At 37.3% G+C, this 23,140-nt stretch overlaps 2 protein-coding genes across 4 annotated transcripts in view; both read right to left on the bottom strand.

Annotated features, from left to right (window-relative positions):
- LOC126284419 (serine/threonine-protein phosphatase 6 regulatory ankyrin repeat subunit C-like) overlaps positions 1 to 23,140 on the bottom strand; it is a 591,030-nt gene that overhangs the window by 511,305 nt on the left and 56,585 nt on the right. The gene's annotated exons all lie outside the window — the stretch shown is intronic.
- LOC126284427 (serine/threonine-protein phosphatase 6 regulatory ankyrin repeat subunit B-like) overlaps positions 1 to 23,140 on the bottom strand; it is a 254,964-nt gene that overhangs the window by 177,380 nt on the left and 54,444 nt on the right. For all 3 annotated transcript variants that reach the window (XM_049983349.1, XM_049983357.1, XM_049983365.1), the window contains 3 exons: positions 22,176 to 22,232; positions 14,400 to 14,708; positions 7,556 to 7,657 (listed from right to left, as the gene is read on the bottom strand). In XM_049983349.1, coding sequence (XP_049839306.1) covers positions 7,556 to 7,657; positions 14,400 to 14,708; positions 22,176 to 22,232 — 468 coding nt within the window. The remainder of the gene's footprint in view (positions 1 to 7,555; positions 7,658 to 14,399; positions 14,709 to 22,175; positions 22,233 to 23,140) is intronic.

Below are 23,140 nucleotides of genomic sequence, written 5' to 3'. Positions count from 1 at the left end.
AGTTCAGGAGGGAAGCCATAAGTATCAGAATATCATATAAAGTTGATCGTCGGTAAAGCAGAAGCCAGACTGAGATTCATTGGAAGAATCCTAAGGAAATGAAATTCGAAAACCAAGGAAGTAGGTTACAGTACACTTGTTCGCCCACTGCTTGAATGCTGCTCAGCAGTGTGGGATCCGCACCAGATAGGGTTGATAGAAGAGATAGAGAATATCCAACGAAGAGCAGCGCGCTTCATTACAGGATCATTTAGTAATCGCGAAAGCATTATGGAGATGATAGATAAACTCCAGTGGAAGACTCCGCAGGAGAGACGCTCAGTAGCTTGGTACGGGCTTTTGTTAAAGTTTCGAGAACATACCTTCACCGAAGAGTCAAGCAGTATATTGCTCCCTCCTACGTATATCTCGTGAAGAGACCATGAGGATAAAATCAGAGAGATTAGATCCCACACAGAAGCATACCGACAATCCTTCTTTCCACAAACAATACGAGACTGGAATAGAAGGGAGAACCGATAGAGGTACTGAGGGTACCCTCTGCCACACACCGTCAGGTGGCTTGCAGAGTATGGATGTAGACCTAGATGTAGAACAGAGATGTAGAAAAAGTGGACGAGGTAGGCAGAGTATGTGGTGCATCACCGAGGCCTGCGTGATGGGGACAGGGATGGCACTGCATTGCTGGCACAGAAATTAACCTGACAAGCACAGGTGGGGTGATCATTGTCATTGGAAAAATGGTTTGGAAAGTTTGTAGGAAACAGTTTGGATGAGTGAGTGAAACATTGCACCACATGTGGATTCAAAGGCCTCTGAAGCAGTAAAGATGCAGGTGGTGGTGTGGCAACCTCATATAGCAAGGTGGCTTCATGCTCCAAGTGATGTGACACACAGTCTGGATAGGCCAAATGAACCTGGGAATACACATGTGGTGAAGGGCGTAGTGGCAAGACTGCATGTTCTTCATTCCATGACAGCATTGGCATGGTGAGGTTAGACACTGAAGTATCAGTATGAAGTGAATGTATAAGTGCACATGAATCTGGGATGTGCAATAAAGGCAGAGTTTCCACTTCATTACAGGAGCTGGAAACATACTTTGAGTCACACTGCAGTAAGAAATCCATTGTTTACAGGTCCTGGTGCAAAACCAGTAATGCACAACTCATATTTCATGGATGAAAGAAATAAATCAAGATCATGTGATGCTTGCCTGCTTTATTTCCTCATTGATTGCCCTTGGTGTCAATGTACTGAGTTGCTACACTGGCTGAAAAATGTGAGGGTGGAAGTTCAACACTGATGACTTTAAATGATGTAGCTGACAGGTGCACATTTGCGTTTCACAGTTCTTTACTGTCACTCTTCACAATCCTCCAGTAATACACAGTTACATGGCCAGTGTGCTACTGTTTAGCTTTTGATAAACAATACTTTGGACAAAACTGTTAATTTACTTTGGAATTAGTTAAGGACTGGCTTTGCTAACATCTTTTCGAATAGGGCCAAATAAATCCTTTAAGAATACTATTAGCTGTTCCTCTAGATGTTTATAATTAGTATAAAATTTATATTTGTTTATAAGTCAATGATAGGAATTAAGTTATGGAACAATTACTGATTTCACCCTATAATGAAAGATATTAACTAGGAATAGTCAAAACAAGTTAGAAAATCAATGACATAAATAAAACTAAGCACAAAATTAGATCTGGTGTTATATTCTTTAAAACTGAGGGCTAACCTTTCTCCTTTATGAAAATGCATATGTATGTTAATGGTAATTAGTCAGACATGAAAGAAATGAATTTTAAGGAGGCAGATGGCAAACAAGATAGGAAGTAAAAATATCTGACCTTGCTTCGTCACAATTACCAAAGTGGGAATGAAGCATTATATAATAACATGTGACCATGTTATGTAATGAGGTGTATTTATTAAGATGTACTGATATGAAGTTATAATTCACTAATGATCACAATTGACAGAAAAAATTGGGGAGACAGAGATGATATCACTGAGTCAGATTCTCTACAGTTGATCTGCTATCAATAGTCATGACAAGCTCAATGTATTTGAGACAGTAAGGTACCAAATCTGATTTTCTATCAGAAAAGAAATTTTTTCCAACTTTCCATCAAAGACTATACTGTACAAATAACCCCTCAGTCATCATAACTGGATTTTATGTGGGAAAACAGAGCAAATGCATAATATGAGGAATATAGCTGGTCCACTTTTATTTCACAATCACAGATTTTTTTTAGTGTATTGAGGAGGTGCAACACTACATTTTTTGTAACAATTCTGGCCACCTCTCCTACTCATGATTTAAATGGTCCTACAACATTGCTTATAGAGACCTAAAAACACTAAAAACAGTTTGATTGTGTCAGAAGGAAAATTCATTTGGAAAAAGGGGGGGGGGGGGGGGGCAGGATTGAGACATAACTGCTGGACATTACTTATCTTCAAGAGGCAAAACAATGATATTCAGTTACTAATAACTGTTTTGTTCTTTCTAAATAGTCAAACACTATGATACATTTAGAGATGAAAAAAAGGCATCACATTTTTCAACAATAAAATAGTTTCCAGCATGAATTTTCATTCTGCAGTGGAGTATGTGCTGATCTGAAACTTACTGGCAGATTGAAACTGTTTACCAGACTAGGACACAAACCTGGAAACTTTGCCTTTTGTGAGCAATTGCTCTACCACCTAAGCTACCCAAGCACGACTCAACTATACCCACAGCTTTACTTGTGACTTCAACCTGGAACCTTTGCCTTTTGCAAGTAACTGCTCTACCAACTGAGCTACCAAGAACAACTCATGAACCACTTTCACAGCTTTACTTCCAAATTGAACCTTTAACCTTAGCCTTTTGTAGGCAAGTGCTCTACTGACTGAGCTACCCACAATCACAGCTTTATTTCCACCAGCACCTGCTCTCTTATATTCCAAATTTCAGCGGAGTGAAAATTCATTCTGGTAACAATCCCCAAGATTGTGGCTAGCCCAAGTCTCCACAATATCTTTTCCATAAATGCTATTTCTGCAAGCTAAGCAGGAGAACTTCTGTGAAGTTTGAATGGGAGCAGATGAGGCACTAGTAGAAGTAAGGCTGTGAAGATTGGTTGTGAATCCTGCTTGGGTAGTCTAGGTGATAGAGCATTTGTCCACAAACATCAAAGGTCCCTGACTCAAATCTCAGTCTAGCACACGGTATTACTTGGCCATGAAGCTTCAACAAAATAATTTTCTCCTTTTGTAGTACTTCACCATTGAAACTGACTTGATTGCAATTGTGTCTCCACAATGTAATGTTGGAACCACATGACCTTTGCAGTCACAGTCCAGATTATGACATTAGGCATCCCATATTTATATGTACATAATATGTCTCAGGAGGGGGATTAGATTACCAAATCACGTAAGCATTATTACAAACATAATTTTGCAATGCCCTTTCTCAAACATACTTTTCTTTCTTTTAATGTTAAACCCTGAGGTTGGTTTGCAGCAGAGCGCCATTCCTCTCTTCTGTCTGCCTTCCTCTTCATTTCCACATGCGTGTTACGTCCAACATCATTCATGATCTGTTGCATGTATGATATCCTTGGTTGTCCCCGCCAATTGTTTCCCTCAATAGCTCCTTCTGTTATTGTTCCAATGATGTTGTTGTGTTGTAGGATGTGCCCTACAAGTTTGTTTCTTCTTGTTTGGATGTGTCTCCACAGAGATCTAGTTTCCTGTAGTCTTCTAAGCGCCTCTTCATTTGTTACTTTGTCTCTCCAGTTGATTTTCATCATCCTTCTATAGCACCACATCTCCAGGGCCTCCAGGCATCTTCTCTCTTCTCTTCCTATTGTCCAAGTTTCACATCCGTGTAGGGCCACACTCCAAATGAAACCTTTCATGATACGTTTCCTTAATTTCAGACTGATGTTGTTGCTGGTGAGTAAGTTCCTTCTCTGATTAAATGCGATTTTGGCCTTTTGTATTCTGGTCATAATTTCTTTCCTGCTTCTACCATCCCTTGTGATTTTGCTTCCCAGGTAAGTAAATTCCTCTATCTCTTCCAGCTCCTCTCTTCCAATTCTCATTCTTAGAGGTTCATATTCTGCTCCTTTACTGCATACCATCACTTTAGTCCCTTTCTTGTTTATTCTCATTCCATACTGATTGCATAGAATTTTTTCCATTGTTCTGAAGGCTTCCCCTAGATCTTCTTTGGTCTCCGTGACTATAGCAATATCATCTGCATAACGTAGCATGTCTATCTTCTTCCCATTGATCCGCCCGCACCTCAGTAGCTTCTCGAACTTGGTCTATAGCTTCCTGGACGTAAGCATTGAATATAGGAGGAGAGAGAGCACATCCTTGCCTTACCCCTTTTCTAATATTTGCTTCTTTTTCCTGGTGACTGTTCCTAATCCCTTCCACCTCATTCTTATAGAAACAAAGTATCACATGGATGTCTTTGTACTTTATTCCATTTTCCCTCAGCACTCTGAACATCTCTTGGCAGATAACGTTATCAAATGCCTTTTCCATGTCTACAAAGGAAATATAAGTTGGTTTATTTTTCTGTAATCGCTTTTCAATAACGAGTCTCAGTGCCAGAATTGCCTCTCTTGTTCCCAATCCCCTTCTGAAACCAAACTGATCTTCACTCAGCATATCCTCCACCTTCTCTTCAATTCTCTTCAGAACTATTTTTATGAGAATTTTTTATGCATATGGTATTAGGCTTAGAGTTTGGTACTGTTCGCAATTTGTAGCTGCTGCCTTCTTTGGTACAGGAACAATGATACATTTCTGGAAGTCTGTCGGTATCTCTCCTGTGTTATAGATGGACCTAGTAAGTTTAAGCGGCATCATTTTCATGCTGTCACCAGCATTCTTTATTAGTTCTGCAGGGATGTCATCAATGCCTGCTGCTTTGTTGTCCCGTAGTTCTTGTATAGCTCTGTCAAATTCTACTTGTAGAATATCATCTCCCTTGTCATATTCATCTACTTGCTCTTCTCTTCCTATTACTTCCTCCGAAAGAGGTTTTCCAGCACCCAACTCCTCTATCTATTCTTTCGACCTCTTTACCACGTTTTCACCAAACAGCATTTTCCCCTCTTTATTTTCTATTGTGCCTGAGAGTGTTGTTTTACATTTGTTAAAAAATTGATTTGCTGTGCTGTAGGCTAAATCAGTTCTCCCATTTTGCATATTTTCTTCCACTTCGCTGCATATTTCTTCAAGAAAATTTTCTTTTGCTTTCCCAGCTTCTCTATTAACTAAATTCCTTTGTCTTCTGTATTCAGATTTTCCTCATTCATCAGTTGCATTTTTGTATAATCTCCTGTTTTCTATAAGCTCAGTAATATCTGCTGTAATCCATTACCTCTTGTTTTTGAGTTCAGTTCTTCCAACTACCTTTTCTGCTGCTTTCTATATACCAGATTTAATTTGGTCCCAGTCTTCATTTACTCCACCATGTTGAAAATTCTTACCTAGGTTTTCGGTTTCATGAACACAGCGCTTTGCCAGTCCCTCAGTTTTCAGTTTTTCTAGTTCCCATTTAAGTTTTACTGACTTCTTCTTCAAATGTTTGAATCTCAGTGAACTTTTCATCAGGACCAGGTTATGATCACTGCCTATTTCTGCAGATGGATAGCTCCTGCAATCTTTTATCTGGTTCCATATATATACTATGCACAAATAATTTGAGGTACCTGCCATCTAAATAACCTCATTAATCTTGATGTGATTGGTTCCTGTGACAATGTCATCATTTTAATTATTTATTTTTGCAGAATAATCTTTGTCCTTTCACTTAAATAGAATGAAAACCAATTACAGCTAGATCTAAGACTTCATGACTTTTATGTTTCTCTAGGAGAATACTGTGAACTGCACAATCAAAATTTTCACACATCACAGAAAATACAAGTTGACATTAATTTATCATTTAAATTTGATATAATTTGATTTGTGAATAGCAAAATGGTACATTTGAAGCAGAGACTATTTTGAAATCCTAATTAAGACAGACTAAGCATTGTATTTTGGGATAGGTGTGCTATTGTTCTCGTGTACATCATCTTTTTCATTATCTTTGAGTATTGTGACTGGTTGGCAATTACGAATAGCTGTCTTATTATTTCCTTCTCTGGACTCTGACAATAGCATGTTTCAGTCTGTTTGCAAAAATAACCTATGTATCTACTTCATATGTGCCTTAAACATTAACAATACATGAAGAATAAGATTTTTAGTAATTTGAATATAATAGAGGGAAACATTCCATGTGGGAAAAATATATCTAAAAACAAAGATGATGTAACTTACCAAAGAAAGCATTGGTATGTTGATAGACACACTAACACACACAAAATTCAAGCTTTCGCAACCCACCATTGCTTCATCAGGAAAGAGGGAAGGAGAAGGAAAGACGAAAGGATATGGGTTTTAAGGGAGAGGGTAAGGATTCATTCGAATTCTGGGAGCGGAAAGACTTACCTTATGGGGAAAAAGGGACAGATATACACTCGCGCGCGCGCGCACTCACACACACACACACACACACACACACACACATATCCATCCGCACATATACAGACACAAGCAGACATATGTTAAGGCAAAGAGTTTTGCTTTTACATATGTCTGCTTGTATCTGTATATCTGCAGATGTATATATGTGTGTGTGTGTGTGTGTGTGTGTGTGTGTGTGTGTGTGTGTGTGTGTGTGTGTGGGTGGGTGGGTGGGTGGGTGGGTGGGCACACATGCAAGTGTATACCTGTCCCTTTTTCCCCCTAAGGTAAGTCTTTCCGCTCCCGGGATTGGAATGACTCCTTACCCTCTCCCTTAAAACCCATATCCTTTCGTCTTTCCCTCTCCTTCCCTCTTTCCTGATGACGCAATGGTGGGTCGTGAAAGCTTGAATTTTGAGTGTGTGTTTGTGTTTGTTGGTGTCTCTATCAACATACCAACACTTTCGTTTGGTAAGTTACATCATCTTTGTTTTTAGATATATTTCCAGTAATTTATTTGCCATATACTGCCCAATGAAGAAAGTGAAGCATGCAGAAGACGAAAAGGAAATGAAATGGAACTTCACAGATTGAGAAGGTATATGATTTTATTTCAATGATTATAAGATCAAGTCAAATTTACAAAGAAGCTGGCAGTACGAGCACACTAATCAATATGACACTGTACCCCATCCAGCCTAGATGCATGCTCTGATTCAGTTGGGAAGGGTATCATAAAGCCATTGTATTCTTGCCTGATGTAAGCTGGTCTACAACAATTGTAAGAAGTCCTTGATATCCTGAATACTGGCACTAACACGATGTTTATGATTGTACTGGACCCATACATGTTCTATTGGAGATAGATCTGGGGATCATGCTGGGCACAGAGTACAAAAACAGATCTAGTTTTTCAAGAAACAATAAAAGACAGAAAAATTTTCCCCCATTTACTTGGTCATAATTTAATTTTGGGCTCTGCTTTCCTATTGTTGGGAATATTTTGTATGTTTACCTCAAAATCATCATTCCATACAGCAAGATGGAGAATTTGTGTAACTGTGTCTTTACCACAACATGATGTTTCAGCTCCTGCTTTCACTAATGACTTCACAATCTGAAACAGATTTGATAAAATCAATAACATAAGTAGAACACATTTCAGCATTAATAAAACATTACCACAAGAACTGTAAAAATTTTACACAGAGATGGAAATGAGGCAACTAATATGTAATTACGGTTTCATTTTACTGATTTCAAAATGCCAATTACCTATAACTATAGCTTCTGTTCCTAAATATCTATGATAAAAGCTACATATTAGTGCACAGATAAAATCCTGTAGAGCTCAACAAAAATTATTACGCAGATAGTTAAATTTATACTGAAAGAAAACATATGTGTAAATTGTACTGGTTTTCAAACAGCTATGAAGCTACATTTATTTCAATACCTTGATAAGCTGTGTGTCTACTTAGTCATCAGATATCCTTAAGTAAATATTTATAGCTACTAAATGCTTAAACTGGATATATATCCAAAATAGCACTTTAAGTACTGGAGTTTAACGTTATGTAAGACAATGTTTTCCCAAAACAGATTTTCCTAGATTGCATATTATTATTTGGCAATACATTGTGGATGTATCTTTCTGCAAGCAGTGGGCTCTAGGCAACTGCTCTTTTATAACTCGCTATTTTGTGACAGTCATCTATATTCCAGCATTGTAATACTGAATGTCTTTATTTATTATATAATTTAATCAGTTTCAAGTTCCATGGATCATTTTAGAAGATATATCATGACAATGTGGTACAAGATATACCAGGTGTGAGTTAGTTAATTTCTACCTGAAACCTTTTACACACAACAATAGCAGAATTTCTTCTACAGAACAGAAGGAATTGTTGAAGAGAAAATTTTGAGTTTGCCTTGATGTCTGTCAAACTAATTATATCACTGAGTAAGTGATCAAAAATTTTAGCTGCAGCACTGCGCACCCCTCTTTGTGCTAAAGATAATCTTAATGCAGAATAATGGATGTCATTTCTCCTTCTGCTATTATAATTACATCCATCATTGTTCCTTTTGAACTGTAGTGGATTGTTTATAACAAAATTAATGAGAAAATGCATATAACATGAATCAGTAGTCAGAATGTCTGCAAGATCATCATGCATGAGCAAGAAATATTATTCTTAAAACACATTTTTGAGCAGTGAAGAGTTTATTAAAAATGAGTTACCACAGAATATTATCCATAATGTCCTGCATATCCTCATCCACAATAACAATTTCCTTAAGCAGATGTTCAGAGTACCTATTTAGTATACTGTACCTAATGAAAAAGCCTTTATACAATTTTATAGCAAGAATTCAAACTTCACCCTTGTAGAGTCTACATTACTTATCCAGAGTGACAGTAAACTTTTTGCCCACCAGATCTCTGTCCATTGTTGCAGATATGGATGTCTTTATCCACAGCTGTTGTTGCTATTGATATCTTTAGTTGAAAGACTTATTTGATGCAGCTTTCTGTGCTAGTCTATTCACTTCATGTCTCTTCATCTCGGCATAACTCCTGCAACCTACAAGCACATAAACTGTCTATACAGTCAAGCCTTTGGTATCCCCCTATGACACCATAAGGCAGTGGATGACACGGTAGCTGGTAGACATCCCTTGGGCCTTCTCATCGCAGTGAGGAACTCATTTTTTTCATGACGTTTGATTCATAACTGTCATTTGGTTTATTTACAAGTTGTAGGTAGCTTTTGATCTCAAGTGTCTCATCTCTGGTAAGTGAACTTACAATTTAAAAGAGTGTATTCTAGTCACAAATATCACAAATGTTTTCTAAATTTACATAAATTTACAAATGGTATAATGTGGAGTTGTCTCTCTTCAACATTTCTTCAAATGTAGAGTCAGTACAGCTTTGCATGTGCCTACATTTCTCCAGAAACTAACCTGATCTTTCCCCAAGGTTGCTTCAAATCACTCATTCAGTCCTCCTATTAATAATTCATGTTATGAAGTAGCAGTCCTCCTATAAATAACTCATGTTATGAATTAGCAATCATTACTTGTCAAAATGTTTGGTTGATAATACTCATACCAGCAAGTACCTTCCTTCTTTTGTATTTGCATGAGTGCTTTCCTATTGAAGTGTGAGAGTATTTTGCTTATCTGTCACACTCTATATACCATGAGGACAATTTTCTAATGACCATTTCTCCCAAGAATTAAAAAATGACAGTAGCATTTTTAAACACAGGTGACTGAGTGTGTCTGTGTGTGTGTGTGTGTGTGTGTGTGTGTGTTGTGTGTGTGTGTGTGTGTGTGTTAAAATTTATTCACTGTATACATATAGTAAATACACTTGTGGCAAAAAATTAAAGCTCCTCTCATATCAGGAGAAAGTTAAGAATCTCAGTGTCCAGCATGCGTCTCAAAGTAAAATGTAGCATGTACACACTGCCTGTCCAATCAAATAAAAAAGTATGCATTTGTGTTTATGATGCAATAAGTAGTTATGATTTTGCCATTACATGTCACATCTCATTACCTTTTTGAGGGGTACTCATGAAGTTTTATGTACCACCTCAAAGATTAAGTCTGTAATTGGTTTTTGTCTTTCTGTAGATACAGTCTGCAGTTTTGGCACACACTGAAATCTTCACACTATATTACTTGGGCACATCACTATAGGAAACAGAATAAAATGGAGTATTGCGAGGTAATTCATTTTCTCCATTTGAAGGGGAACAACACTGCAGTAATCCATGCCAAACTGGTGAACGTGCATGGCAACAATGCACCATCTTATGAATGAATCACACTTCCATTGTGATCAAAAAATTCTACATGATGAATAACAAAGTGAAAAGCCATATCTCTGTGGAGAACCAGGAATTATGAATGAAATTGAGACCCTGATACAACAACTGAGGTGATGCTAAAGCACTCCGTCTTCAGGCCACGAGTGGACTACTGGGTCCGACCACCGTGTCACCCTCAGAGGAGGATGCGGACAGGAGGGGCATACCGCTCTCCCGGTTGTTATGATGGTATTCTTGACCGGAGTCGCTACTATTCGGTAGAGTAGCTCCTCAATTGGCATGATGCTAACAGACTATTCCAGCAAGAGGCAAAGTATCATAGGATCATATTATTGAAATCTCCTGATTAGATTGTAGGAGGCTGTCAACTTGAAGTGTCACTGGAAGCTGACCAGTGGGATGTTTTTGCTCCACACCATATTACTTAAGCACACCACTAAAGGAACCAGAATAAAATGCAATACTATGAGGTAATTCATTTTCTCCATTTGCAGGGGAACAACACTGCAGTTACCCATGCCAAGTTGGTGAAGGAGCATGGCAAAAATGCATCACCTTATGAATGAGTCAGATTAGATTAGATTAATACTTGTTCCATAGATCAGGAATACGACACTTCGTAATGATGTGGAACGTGTCAGGTTAATGAAAGATGCCTGTACAAGATATTACATTACACAAAATATTGCATGACACTAATGCTTAAGTTAATTTTTTTCCCTCCCTTAATTTATGTCTAAAAATTCAGCCAATGAGTAGAAGGAGATGTCATCTAGATATTCTTTTAATTTATTTTTAAATGTTGGTTGACTATCTGTCAGGTTTTTGATGCTATTTGGTAGGTGATCAAAGACTTTTGTGGCAGCATAATTTAGCCCCTTCTGTGCCAAAGTCAGATTTAACCCTGCAAAGTGAAGATCATCCTTTCTCCTGGAGTTATAGCTATGCACACTGCTATTACTTCTGAACTGGGCTGGATTATTAACAACAAATTTCATAAGTGAATATATATACTGTGAGGTTACTGTGAGGATCCCTAGATCCTTAAATAGATGTCTGCAAGATGACCGTGGGTGGGCTCCAGCAATTGTTCTGATTACACGTTTTTGAGAGATGAATACTTTTCTACTCAACGATGAATTACCCCAGAATATGATACCATATGAAAGCAGTGAATGAAAGTAGGCATAGTAAGATAATTTACTGAGATTCTTATCACCAAAATTTGCAATAACCCTAATAGCATACGTAGCCGAACTCAGACATTTCAGCAGACCATCAATGTGTTGCTTCCAGTTTAACCTCTCATCAATGGACACAACAAAAAATTTTGAAAATTCTACCTTAGCTACAGACTTCTGTTCAAAGTCTATATTTATTACTGGAGTTGTGCCATTTACTGTACGGAACTGTATATACTGTGTTTTATCAAAATTTAAAGAGAGTCTGTATGTTGAGAACCACTTAATAATTTTGTGAAAAACATCATTTACAATTACATCACTTAGTTCTTGGTTTTTGGATGTTATTACTATACTTGTATCATCAGCAAAAAGAACTAACTTTGCATCCTCATCAATATGGAATGGTAAGTTATTAATGTATATCAAGAACAGTAAAGGACTTAAGACCGAACCCTGTGGGACCCCGTGCTTGATAGCCCCCCAGTTTGAGGAATCAGCTCTTGTATTAACATTACATGGACCACTTATTTCAACTTTCTGCATTCTTCCTGTTAAGTATGAATTAAACCATTTGTGCACTGCCCCCCTCAAAGCATAATGATTTAGCTTATCTAAAAGAATTCCATGATTTACACAGTCAAAGGCCTTTGAGAGATCACAAAAAATACCAATGGGTGATGTCCGGTTATTCAGAGCATTTAATATTTGATCAGTGAAAGCGTATATAGCATTTTCTGTTGAAAAGCCTTTCTGAAAACCAAACTGACATTTTGTTGGTACTTTATTTTTACATATATGGGAGGCTACTCTTGAATACATTACTTTCTCAAAACTTTTTGATAGAGCTGTCAGAAGAGATATTGGGCGATAGTTGTTGACATCCGATGTATCCCCCTTTTTATGCAATAGTTTTACAATGGCATATTTCAGTCTATCGGGGAAAACACCCTGCTCCAAAGAGGTATTACATACATGGCTGAGAATCCTACTTATCTGTGGGGAACAAGCTTTAAGTATCTTGCTGGAAATGCCATCAATTCCGTAAGAGCTTTTACTTTTCAGTGAGTTTATTATTTTACTGATTTCATAGGGAGAGGTTCGTGGAAATACATTTGTTTCAAACTGCACAGGTATGGCCTCTTCTATTAGAAGCCTTGCCTCTTCTAGTGAAGATCTAGATCCTACTTTCTCCACAACATTTAAAAAATGATTATTGAAAATATTTCCAATTTCAGATTGTTTGTCAGTACACTTGTCATTCAGTTTTATGGCACTAAAGTCTTCCTGTGCTCTTGGTTGCCCTGTTTCCCTTTCAATAATATTCCAAATTGCTTTAATTTTATTATCAGAGTTACTGATCTAAGACATGATACACATGCTTCTGGACTTTTTAATAACTTTTCTTAGTACCGCACAATAGTTTTTATAATATTGAACAATTTTGGGGTCAGTACTCCCTGTTGCTGTTACATACAGTTCTCTTTTACGGTTGCAAGATATTCTTATTCCTTTAGTTAGCCAAGGTTTTTTATATGTTTTCTTGGAATTATGTTTTACTGTTTTCTTGGGAAAACAATTTTCAAATACCCTTAAAAATGTATCGTGAAATAAGTTATATATCAAGTTTGCATCGGGTTCCATATACATTTCATCCCAGTCTAGCTCCTTTCGTCTTTCCCTAAAGTTTGCAGTATTTATATTGTTAATTGAACACACTGCTTTGAAATTCTGATTTGATATACTGTATATACTTTCATTGTGATCAAACAACTGTACATGATGAATAATAAAGTGAAAAACCATCACCTTGCGCAGCAAGCCAACACATTCATCACAAGATACAGTCACAGGTACCGCTTCTTTGTGCTATTCAGATTTTGCCTCAGTACACATATTCACTTTGGCAAGATGCTAATTGGATGAGGAAACGATTGCGTAGCAGGCTGTTCCAGGCTGACAATGGCATGATTTCCAGTGGGTACTGTTTACTGAACAGCCAAAATGTGTAAATGTGGACCACTACAACCAAGATTTCTGCCAAACAATCCATTGGAGGAGAAAATGTGTCGTATTAAAGGATGAATGGCTAACATCATCACAAAGTTTTATGGAAGCAGCTAGATTTTAAGGGTGATATTTAAAACTTTAAGACTTCATCTCATAAGATAAATAAATAAAATTTAAAATAATACAATTCAGCTGGTTTACCTGTAAACATTTTATACCTAATATACAAAGCCAAAACTAGATAAATCTTTTAATAATTCACATTCATTTTGTAATGAGTTTCATAATGCACTTATGATCAATATCATGACAGATTTATGGACTTGACTGCATGAGGATTCATACTAAAATCTATTCACAACATGAGATATAGATCACATAGAGCATTCAACTGAAACTCATCTGCCTGTATACATTCACTAAATCATGACACCATTCATAACAAGAACAAAGTAGTTATCTTGATTCTCATTAATGAACCAATGATAGCGCTTTTACAAGATGAATGGTTACAAAATAACTTTTAACAAACTGTCTATCTCATTTGCTGTTACTGAAGAATCCATATTTATTCTGAAACAATTTTCTAATTCCTCACCTTACAATATAATGGGATATTTAGCTGCTAAGTGATTCAATGACCTCCCATATTCATTTTATTGTTTCCTGCCCTCTATTATCTTTACATACTGACACAATTTCCATGTTCAGTGTCAAATGTAAGGCACTTAGTTATGATTAGTATTTGCAAATACTTTCAGCGTACGGGTACTTAAAAAGGGTACATGAGTATTGATGAATCTGGCAGAAAACAAATGCTTACATCATAACATTGTTGCTCTGCTGCCAAACTCAAGGCTGTCTTCCCATCTTCATCAGGTGATTTGTAATCTGCACCTGCTGCCAGCAACTCCCGTACCACATACCTCATGTCATAATGATAGCGGAAGGTTAAGAGTCCTCTGTGTACTGGTGTCTGTCCCTTCTTATCAACTGAGTGTGTGAATTCTGGGCATTTGTCCCACAAGAATCTAAAATTTTCCTTATTTGCCAGTGTTCTGTGAAGTGCAGTCCTTCCAAGCACATCCTTTATTGAAAGATCAGCCCCAGCATCAACAAGAAGCCTTATAACCTGCAAAACGCAGAAAGACCATTTAAATATCTTGTGAAAGTAAATATAGTAAATGAACACTTCACTAACATTATTTTTAAGTGTATTGTCATTCAAATACATATAACATATTGAAACACATCAGGTTAGTAGCTGTCAGTTTGCCCATCATAGTATGTTTTACTGCTTGCCACACTCCTTCAAGTGGTGCTGTGATTCAACCGAATCACTAACTCATACAGTAATTGAAAGTGAGTTCACTCAGAACATTTAGGAAGTGCTATTTCAATGTATGTACAGTGGGTTTCATTAAAAAATACATCAGCATGATTCTGTTACCTTTAATCGAAATGGAACCATCTTGTATTGGTAACACTTTCTGTTATATAAAAATGGTGTCTATTTCCTGCCTTCTTTTGTAAGGAAGCTTGCCAGTATCCACGAGTTAAGTCAAGATTAATTATCAAGTCAGCTACTTTAAACTTCTGCAAAATCTTATGCCTGTTTTCAGGGTGATTAGCTTCCAGTTGAACAATCTGGTTAAGTGTCCTGGCATCTAATATCAACCCAACAGTTCCATCCTTCTTTGCCACAATGACAATAGGATCACTATAGGTACTCAGTCTCTTTCTATGTTCCAATCTAACATCCCCTGTAGTTTCTACCCAGTAGCCTTTTGGTTGTATAATGACACAGTATCAGATTTCTTAGAAAATATTTACCAATATTTCCCCATGATTTTCTCTCTCTCTCTCTCTCTCTCTCTCTCTCTCTCTCTCTCTCTCTCGTTAATACTTTTAACTTCTGCAATTTTGTTCCTAATTTCACTTTGGTCCTTGATCTCCCATATCATATTCCTCAAGACCAATCTGCTCAAAATTCCACTGTATATCTTCACCAGCATAATTTAATTTTCTCATTAAATTACACTTGCCAGTCTCTTTTCAGATAAACTCTACACTTCATTTTATTTAAACTATTACTACCACTATTGCACATTGCAGAGATACTCCTTCATAAACATTCTTAAACCTCTCTTTATAACATTCTCTTCATGTCTAATTTCTGTCACATCTTTTCAACAATCAATTTCCTTTTCACACATTCAATAGTTTGCTCCTCCAATCCATTCTTTAATTTAGTAGTAGTAGTAGTAGCTTTATTCATCGTAGATCTCTTTTTACAAGGATATAGAATATGTCAAAGTATTTACAAATTTATGAATATAATAGAGGGAAACATTCCAAGTGGGATGGATACATATAAAAAACAAAGATGCTTTAACTTACCAAACGAGAAAGTGCTGGTATGTTGATAGACACAATAAAATAATAACACACAAACACACACACAAATATTCAAGCTTTCACAACCCATGGTTGCTTCATAAGGAAAGAGGGAAGGAGAGGGAAAGATGAAAGGATGTGGGTTTTAAGGGAGAGGGTAAGGAGTCATTCCAATCCCAGGAGCAGAAAGACTTACCTTAGGGAGAAAAAAGGACAGGTATACACTTGCACTGCCTTCAATAGAAAAGAGGAAATGGTAGTGGGGTAGCTATCTTTGCAGCCAACAGTAGTAGTAATTATAGTGTAATACATGTAAGTGCTTTCAGCATTGAGGATGTAATAGAACTAGCAGCAAGTAATTATAAGTGAGGGGAAAGGAACTTAATTGACATGAAATGTCAATGTCAGATTGCAAATCTTTTTTATGAGTACTTTTCTTCTGTTGGCAAATCTGTCAATGATCATTTTAAGAACCTTCAGTATAGATATAACGGCATTCCAACCAAACAAAGAATATACTTGGCCCCCAACCAATAGCAAGGAAATTAGAAACATACTAAGGTCATTAAAAAACACAAAATCAGCAGGCTATGATGGAGTGTCTATCAGTACACTTAAAAGATGCACAGACAACATATCTGATGCCATGGCCACAGCAGTAAATGATGTAATTGCATCAGGTTGTTTCCCAGATAGTCTAAAGATAGTACAAGTAACCTCGATTTACAAGAAAGGTTATAAATCTAAAACTGAAAACTACTGCCGCATTTAAATTTTACCAACATTTTCTAAGGCAGTTGACAAAGTTATTTATACCAGACTAATGACATTCCTGAGTAAGCACAATTTAATTTTTGAAAATCAGAATGGCTTTATGAAAAACAAGTCAACTTTAGTAACCACAGCACAACTAATAGACAAAACGAATAACTGCAATAGAGAACAAGGAGTGTAACTGGAGTCTTCCTTGATCTAGAAAAATCTTGTGATTGTATCAAACTGGCTATGAGCTAATAAAATCATATATGAGCAATAGAAAACAATTTGTCTTGCTTAAAACAAACAGTGGGTCTTTCAAATCTAAAATTATTGCTATCAAATATGAAGTGCCTCAAGATTCTTTCTTGGGACCCCTTCTTTTCTTGATTAATGTTAATAATATACAGTACTGTTCTCCTAACTGTAAAACAAAATATTGTATGCAGATGATACAGGGTGTTTAAAAATAACCAGTATATTTGAAACGGCAATACAAACTAAACGAGCAGCGATAGAAATACACCGTTTGTTGCAATATGCTTGGGACAACAGTACATTTTCAGGCGGACAAACTTTCCAAATTACAGTAGTTGCAATTTTCAACAACAAATGGCCCTGCAAGTGATGTGAAAGATATAGAAGACAACGCAGTCTGTGGGTGCACCATTCTGTACGTCGTCTTTCTGCTGTAAGCGTGTGCTGTTCACAACGTGCAAGTGTGCTGTGGATAACATGGTTTATTCCTTAGAACAGAGGATTTTTCTGGTGTTGGAATTCCACCACCTAGAACACAGTGTTGTTGCAACAAGACGATGTTTTCAACGGAGGTTTAATGTAACCAAAGGACCGAAAAGTGATACAAGAAAGGATCTGTATGAAAAATTTCAACGGACTGGGAACGTGCTGGAAAGGTAGGGTGACCGCGTACGGCAACCACAGAGGGCAACGCACATCTAGTGCAGCAGGTGAGCCAACAGCGGCCTCGGGTTTCCGTTCGCCGTGTTGCAGCTGCGGTCCAAATGACGCCAACGTCCACGTATCGTCTCATGCACCAGAGTTTACACCTCTATCCATACAAAATTCAAACGCCAGGAAGTTTCATATCAGCGCACCCTCCGCTGCAGAGTGAAAATCTCATTCTGGAAACATCCCCCAGGCTGTGGCTAAGCCATGTCTCCACAGTATCCTTTCTTTCAGGAGTGCTAGTTCTGCATGTCCCGCAGAAGAGCTTCTGTAAAGTTTGGAAGGTAGGAGACGGATACTGGCAGAAGTAAAGCTGTGAGTACCGGGCGTGAGTCGTGCTTCGGTAGCTCAGTTGGTAGAGCACTTGCCAGCGAAAGGCAAAGGTCCCGAGTTCGAGTCTCGGTCAGGCACACAGTTTTAATCTGCCAGGAAGTTTCATATCAGCGCACACTCCGCTGCAGAGTGAAAATCTCATTCTGGAAACATCCCCCAGGCTGTGGCTAAGCCATGTCTCCACAGTATCCTTTCTTTCAGGAGTGCTAGTTCTGCATGTCTCGCAGAAGAGCTTCTGTAAAGTTTGGAAGGTAGGAGACGGATACTGGCAGAAGTAAAGCTGTGAGTACCGGGCGTGAGTCGTGCTTCGGTAGCTCAGTTGGTAGAGCACTTGCCCACGAAAGGCAAAGGTCCCGAGTTCGAGTCTCGGTCGGGCACACAGTTTTAATCTGCCAGGAAGTTTCATCTTTTATTTTGATTTCTGATAGATGTAGTTTGTAGGCTTGTAGCTTAGGGAATGATTTGATGCCTGACTTTACTGTTGTTATTTGACAGTGATGGTCTGATAGCCTGAGATCTTTTATAGCTACATCACATTTTTCCCTATCCATATTTGTGGCCACATGGTCAATTACTGATGAAGTCATTGTTTTAACCCTTGTTGCACTATTGACCAATAGGGTCATGCCAAAACTTTGAAGGATGTTTATGAAGGTACTGCTGGATTCATTTATAATGTTAGTGTTGATGTTAATGTTCCCACTCAGAATTATGTTCACCTTTGTACTTGAGACTTTATCTAGAACTTCTGTTAATTTGTTGAAAAAAGTGTCCACACTACGACTGGGAGATCTATACACACACAAAATAATTAATTTCTTGGTGATATTAAGCCCTGTTAATTCAATAGCTGATATTTCAAAGTGTTTGTCTTCTCTTATGGTACTGAGGTCACGTCTTGATTTGAACTGTGTTCCGTTTCTGATATAAATGCATGATCCTCCACCCCTTGATGTAGTTCTGCAGTAAGAGTTTGCCTTTTCATACAGTGATAATACTACATGTTGGATTTCTGTGTCTCTACACCAGTGCTCAGTAATACAAACTACTGTGCAGTTCAAAGATTGTAACTCAACTTCTAATAGTTGTATTTTATTTTTTATTCATTGCATGTTTTGATGGAGGAATGTTAAGTCTGTGAAATGCCCCATGTTACTCTTTCCAATGGTTTGTTTTTCTTTGTGACATCTGGTAAATGTGATATTTGAGGTGTTAAAAATCTGTCTTGTGAGTGATTGTTCAGTATTTTTTAAAGTGCTGGAGATACTCTTTAGGCAGGGGAACCTGTTGTCTAGATTTATCCTAAAAAATACCTACTTTTCCAACCTATGACAACAGGTATTTGATCATGTGTGGCCCGAGATCCACCCCCTCTACTTTCATGAACCAGGTGTACCAATCTTCCCTTCCAAGTCCTGTTTACGTTTAGTCCATGCCTAGTAAAAACCCATCTGTTGATAATCCTGATAGGCACTAGAGAAACATGAGCAAAGTTGGCTGTCCTCGGAGCCATCCCTAGTCCTACATTGATTCACCTCACAGCCCATTTACCCAGTTGTTCTGCTACCTTCTCCACCTTCTCATGGCTTTCTTGAAAGCTTGCCTTAATTCTAGTTTCATCTTCTTTAGTTTACTTTGCCTCTTATATTTCCTTCCTTACTTCAAAAGATTTCTGCCAATCTCTTCCTTAAACTTTTTAACATCTTCTTTCATTTATTCTTTCAAATTTTTGGTGAATAAATCCTGCCTGGCATTAGCTTCATCTATTTTCTCCACCATATCCTTACTAACATAGTCTGTCTTTTTACTGGCTATCTTCTTAATGATGCTTTCATTTCTGACCACTAGCTGTTGCATTTGCTTGTGAAGCACCTCCTGTAGCAATTGCATCATAAATACTATTCCCTCTGCAAATTGCTCCCAACTTCTATGTTCAGCTTTATACAGATTTACCCACTTCTCTTCAGGGTTTCACTGCTTCCCTATTTCAATATTTCTTTCCCTCTAGATAACTGATTTTTAACCTTTCTTCTTAATCTACTGTGTCTCCATCTTAGATTTTCTTTTAATCTTGCTTTCTTGAATGCTCTACACCCTCTGTCTTACAATCTCCCACTTTTTTTATATTCTCCATGTCTAATATTTTATCCATTCATCCATAATTATCACCACCTAAATAATTATCCTCCATTTGACATTTAACTGTTTTTCCTATATTGTCAACATTCTGCTCCATACTGACACTACTACATTACTCCAATGTTGGGTTCAGATCATGGATTTCACAGTTAGAACACTCTTAGTCCTATTGAATGGTCACAATTTAATGGTGGGTGATGATAAAAGAATTCAGTCACACTATGCAATGCTCCAACCAAAAAAAAAAAAAACTTCTTCCAATCCAAAATGATAAAATATTTGTACAGTTGCTAAGTAATAACACAGAAAAAAATACAGAAAATAACTTTCAGTCAGTAAAAATTAAGTTCAAAATTTCCCTAAATTTACTCATGATAATGCATGCAAATACAATGAATATTTAACACCTCACAACTGCCAATAATCTTCCTTTGTCCATGTATGTTTTACTTTTGTAGTTACCATTTCTTTGGGGGCTTAGTATGTTAAATAAGTTATTTGTTACTTACAGTAAACTGCTGGTTAATAACTATCAAATTTCAACAATTATAAAATGCATGCTATCATCATCGTTCAGTAAATTTAATCAGCAGTAAATATGCTTCGTAAATAATTAAATTGCCATAAGAACACTTTCGTGTTTAATTTTTCTTTAGCAGCATCAATTTCAAGCTGTCTGATAGTAGTAGCAATAAATTCATTGCATAAATTTGTGATTTAACATCTGTAATTATAGTTACAGCATTTAATATTCAATAGCTAACTGTACTTCAGGTACACCTCTTTCACAAAACAAAAACAAATGGCCACACACGAAATCAAATTATGAGAAATACATTAAATCACATTCTGATTCCGCGAATACCTCTCATTCCGCTTATAATCACCCACTCCACTCCTTACTCTCTCCCTTGACAGCCCAATATCCCTATTGGCTTCTCAATAGTCACCAGCCAATCACTTGTTTGGTGCTGACCTCCAGTAACAGAAATCAACAGTGCAATATACAAATGTCTTATTCCATTTCAAAGTCTTGACCACAGTGTTTACAGAAAATGACTTACAAAGACTTGTACTACATGCGTTGAGCCACCATCATCTGATGGCCCAAAAATGCACTGCTCTGTGGACTTTAGATCATCAAACAGAAGCTGTCCTTGTTGTCAAAAATTTTCCACCAGAACTCAACCACGTACAGCAACTCTACCATGAGAATGATACAACAACAAATGCCATAAACAATTTGCACAAGCAGAACATCACTGAGAAGGAGAGAAATAAGGTTAAATTTTTTCCATTCTGTTTTTCATTGACAGGAAAGATTAGCCAGCTCCTAAAGAGATATAAGAATAAGTTTGTGTTCAAGCTTCCAGCTACAGTACACCAGTGCATGAGGCCCATGAAAGATAAATGTAGGTCTCAAGCGTTCCCAGTGTGTACAAAAGATCGTACAATTGTTGACAGTATTGCATTAAGCAGACAACACTCATAAAAGAACAATGATGGATTGAATAGGAGAGGTCTCTGATTACATTTTCCAGAGAAAGTGTCTGTAGCTGAACATGCTTTGAAAAACAGAAATAAAATTGTGTTTGATGACTCCTCTATAATCATTAATGTTATAGTTTCTGAGACAGCCTGATAAGAGAAGACAGAGAGCTTCACATGTCTAATAACATTCTCAATAAAGATGGTGACTTACAACTGAGTAAAACATGAAACCCAGCAATTGTGAGGTTGAAATGAGCATGGCAGAGGTGGGACAAACACACTGACTGATACAGTCAGAGTTTGACACCAGTCACATAACGTTCAGTATCATGGTTGTATAAGGAAGAAACCAGCGATGACACAGCTACCACTTGACACTGGCTGACCAGAGTTCAGCCAAAAATTGATGCACATATAACCAATTAACACATCTGGGACCCCAAGACAGTTTTACTCAGGATTATTTTGTCTTTCTTGCAACACTATGATTACAAAGTCCAAACATTTTGAAACTTACCTTGTTTACATATCCATCTGAAATACTGAGCCAGTGAATATATATGACACCATCTTTCTGAAACAAAAGTAGCAACAAATTAACAGAAAAATAATCTGCAGTTAATTGTCATAATATTTTACATTTTTCACACTATTTTGGAGTATAGCAAGCTAATCCTAGCAGCAGTGTGATGCCACTGAGTCTTTCATTTTAATAAAAATTAGTGTGAATAGCCACACAGCTGTGGCTTTTAGTTGTTACCAATCCTTTCATTTCAACAAAAATAAATATAGATGGCCACTGATCATACATCTACATCCACACCCCGCAAGGCACCTCACTGTGTGTGCAGGAGAGTGCTTCGTGTGCCAGTGTGACTTGCTTCTTTTCCTGTTTTAGTCGCAAACGTTTCACACAGAGAATGATTGCTGGTAAGGCTCTGTATGGGCTTGAATCTGTCTGACTTTATCTTCACGGTCTTTTTCTGACATATACATAGGAGGAAGTAATATACTGGTTGACTCTCCCAGGAATGCATACTCTCAGAACTTTAACAGTACGCCACACGGTCATGTGGAATGCCTGTCTTGCAGCATCTGCCAACAGAGTTAGCGGAGCATCTCTGTGATACTTTTGCACTTGCTAAATGAACCTGTAACAAAATGTGCTGCTCTTCTTTGTATCTTCTCTGTTTCCTCTATCAATTACACACAATGAGTAATGAAGCATCACATAATAAAGACAACAAACAAAGTACAACAGACAACAGAGCATTAATATACAAAGAACTTTGAATAATCCATCTCTCAGCAGACTATAAAATAAAGACATTTAACAAACAACACTAAGAATGGTAATACATTTGGAATATCCAGAAGGAGATAAAACATGTATCCCAACCACCAAACAATTGGATAGAATGATACTCCAAATGGCAAATCTCCCTACAGACTGCCAGATCTCAATCAAACTTCTGGGACAGG

This window comes from Schistocerca gregaria, chromosome 1 (assembly GCF_023897955.1).
Source record: "Schistocerca gregaria isolate iqSchGreg1 chromosome 1, iqSchGreg1.2, whole genome shotgun sequence".
Lineage (NCBI taxonomy): Eukaryota > Metazoa > Arthropoda > Insecta > Orthoptera > Acrididae > Schistocerca > Schistocerca gregaria.
This window is presented reverse-complemented; position numbering and strand designations above follow the sequence as displayed.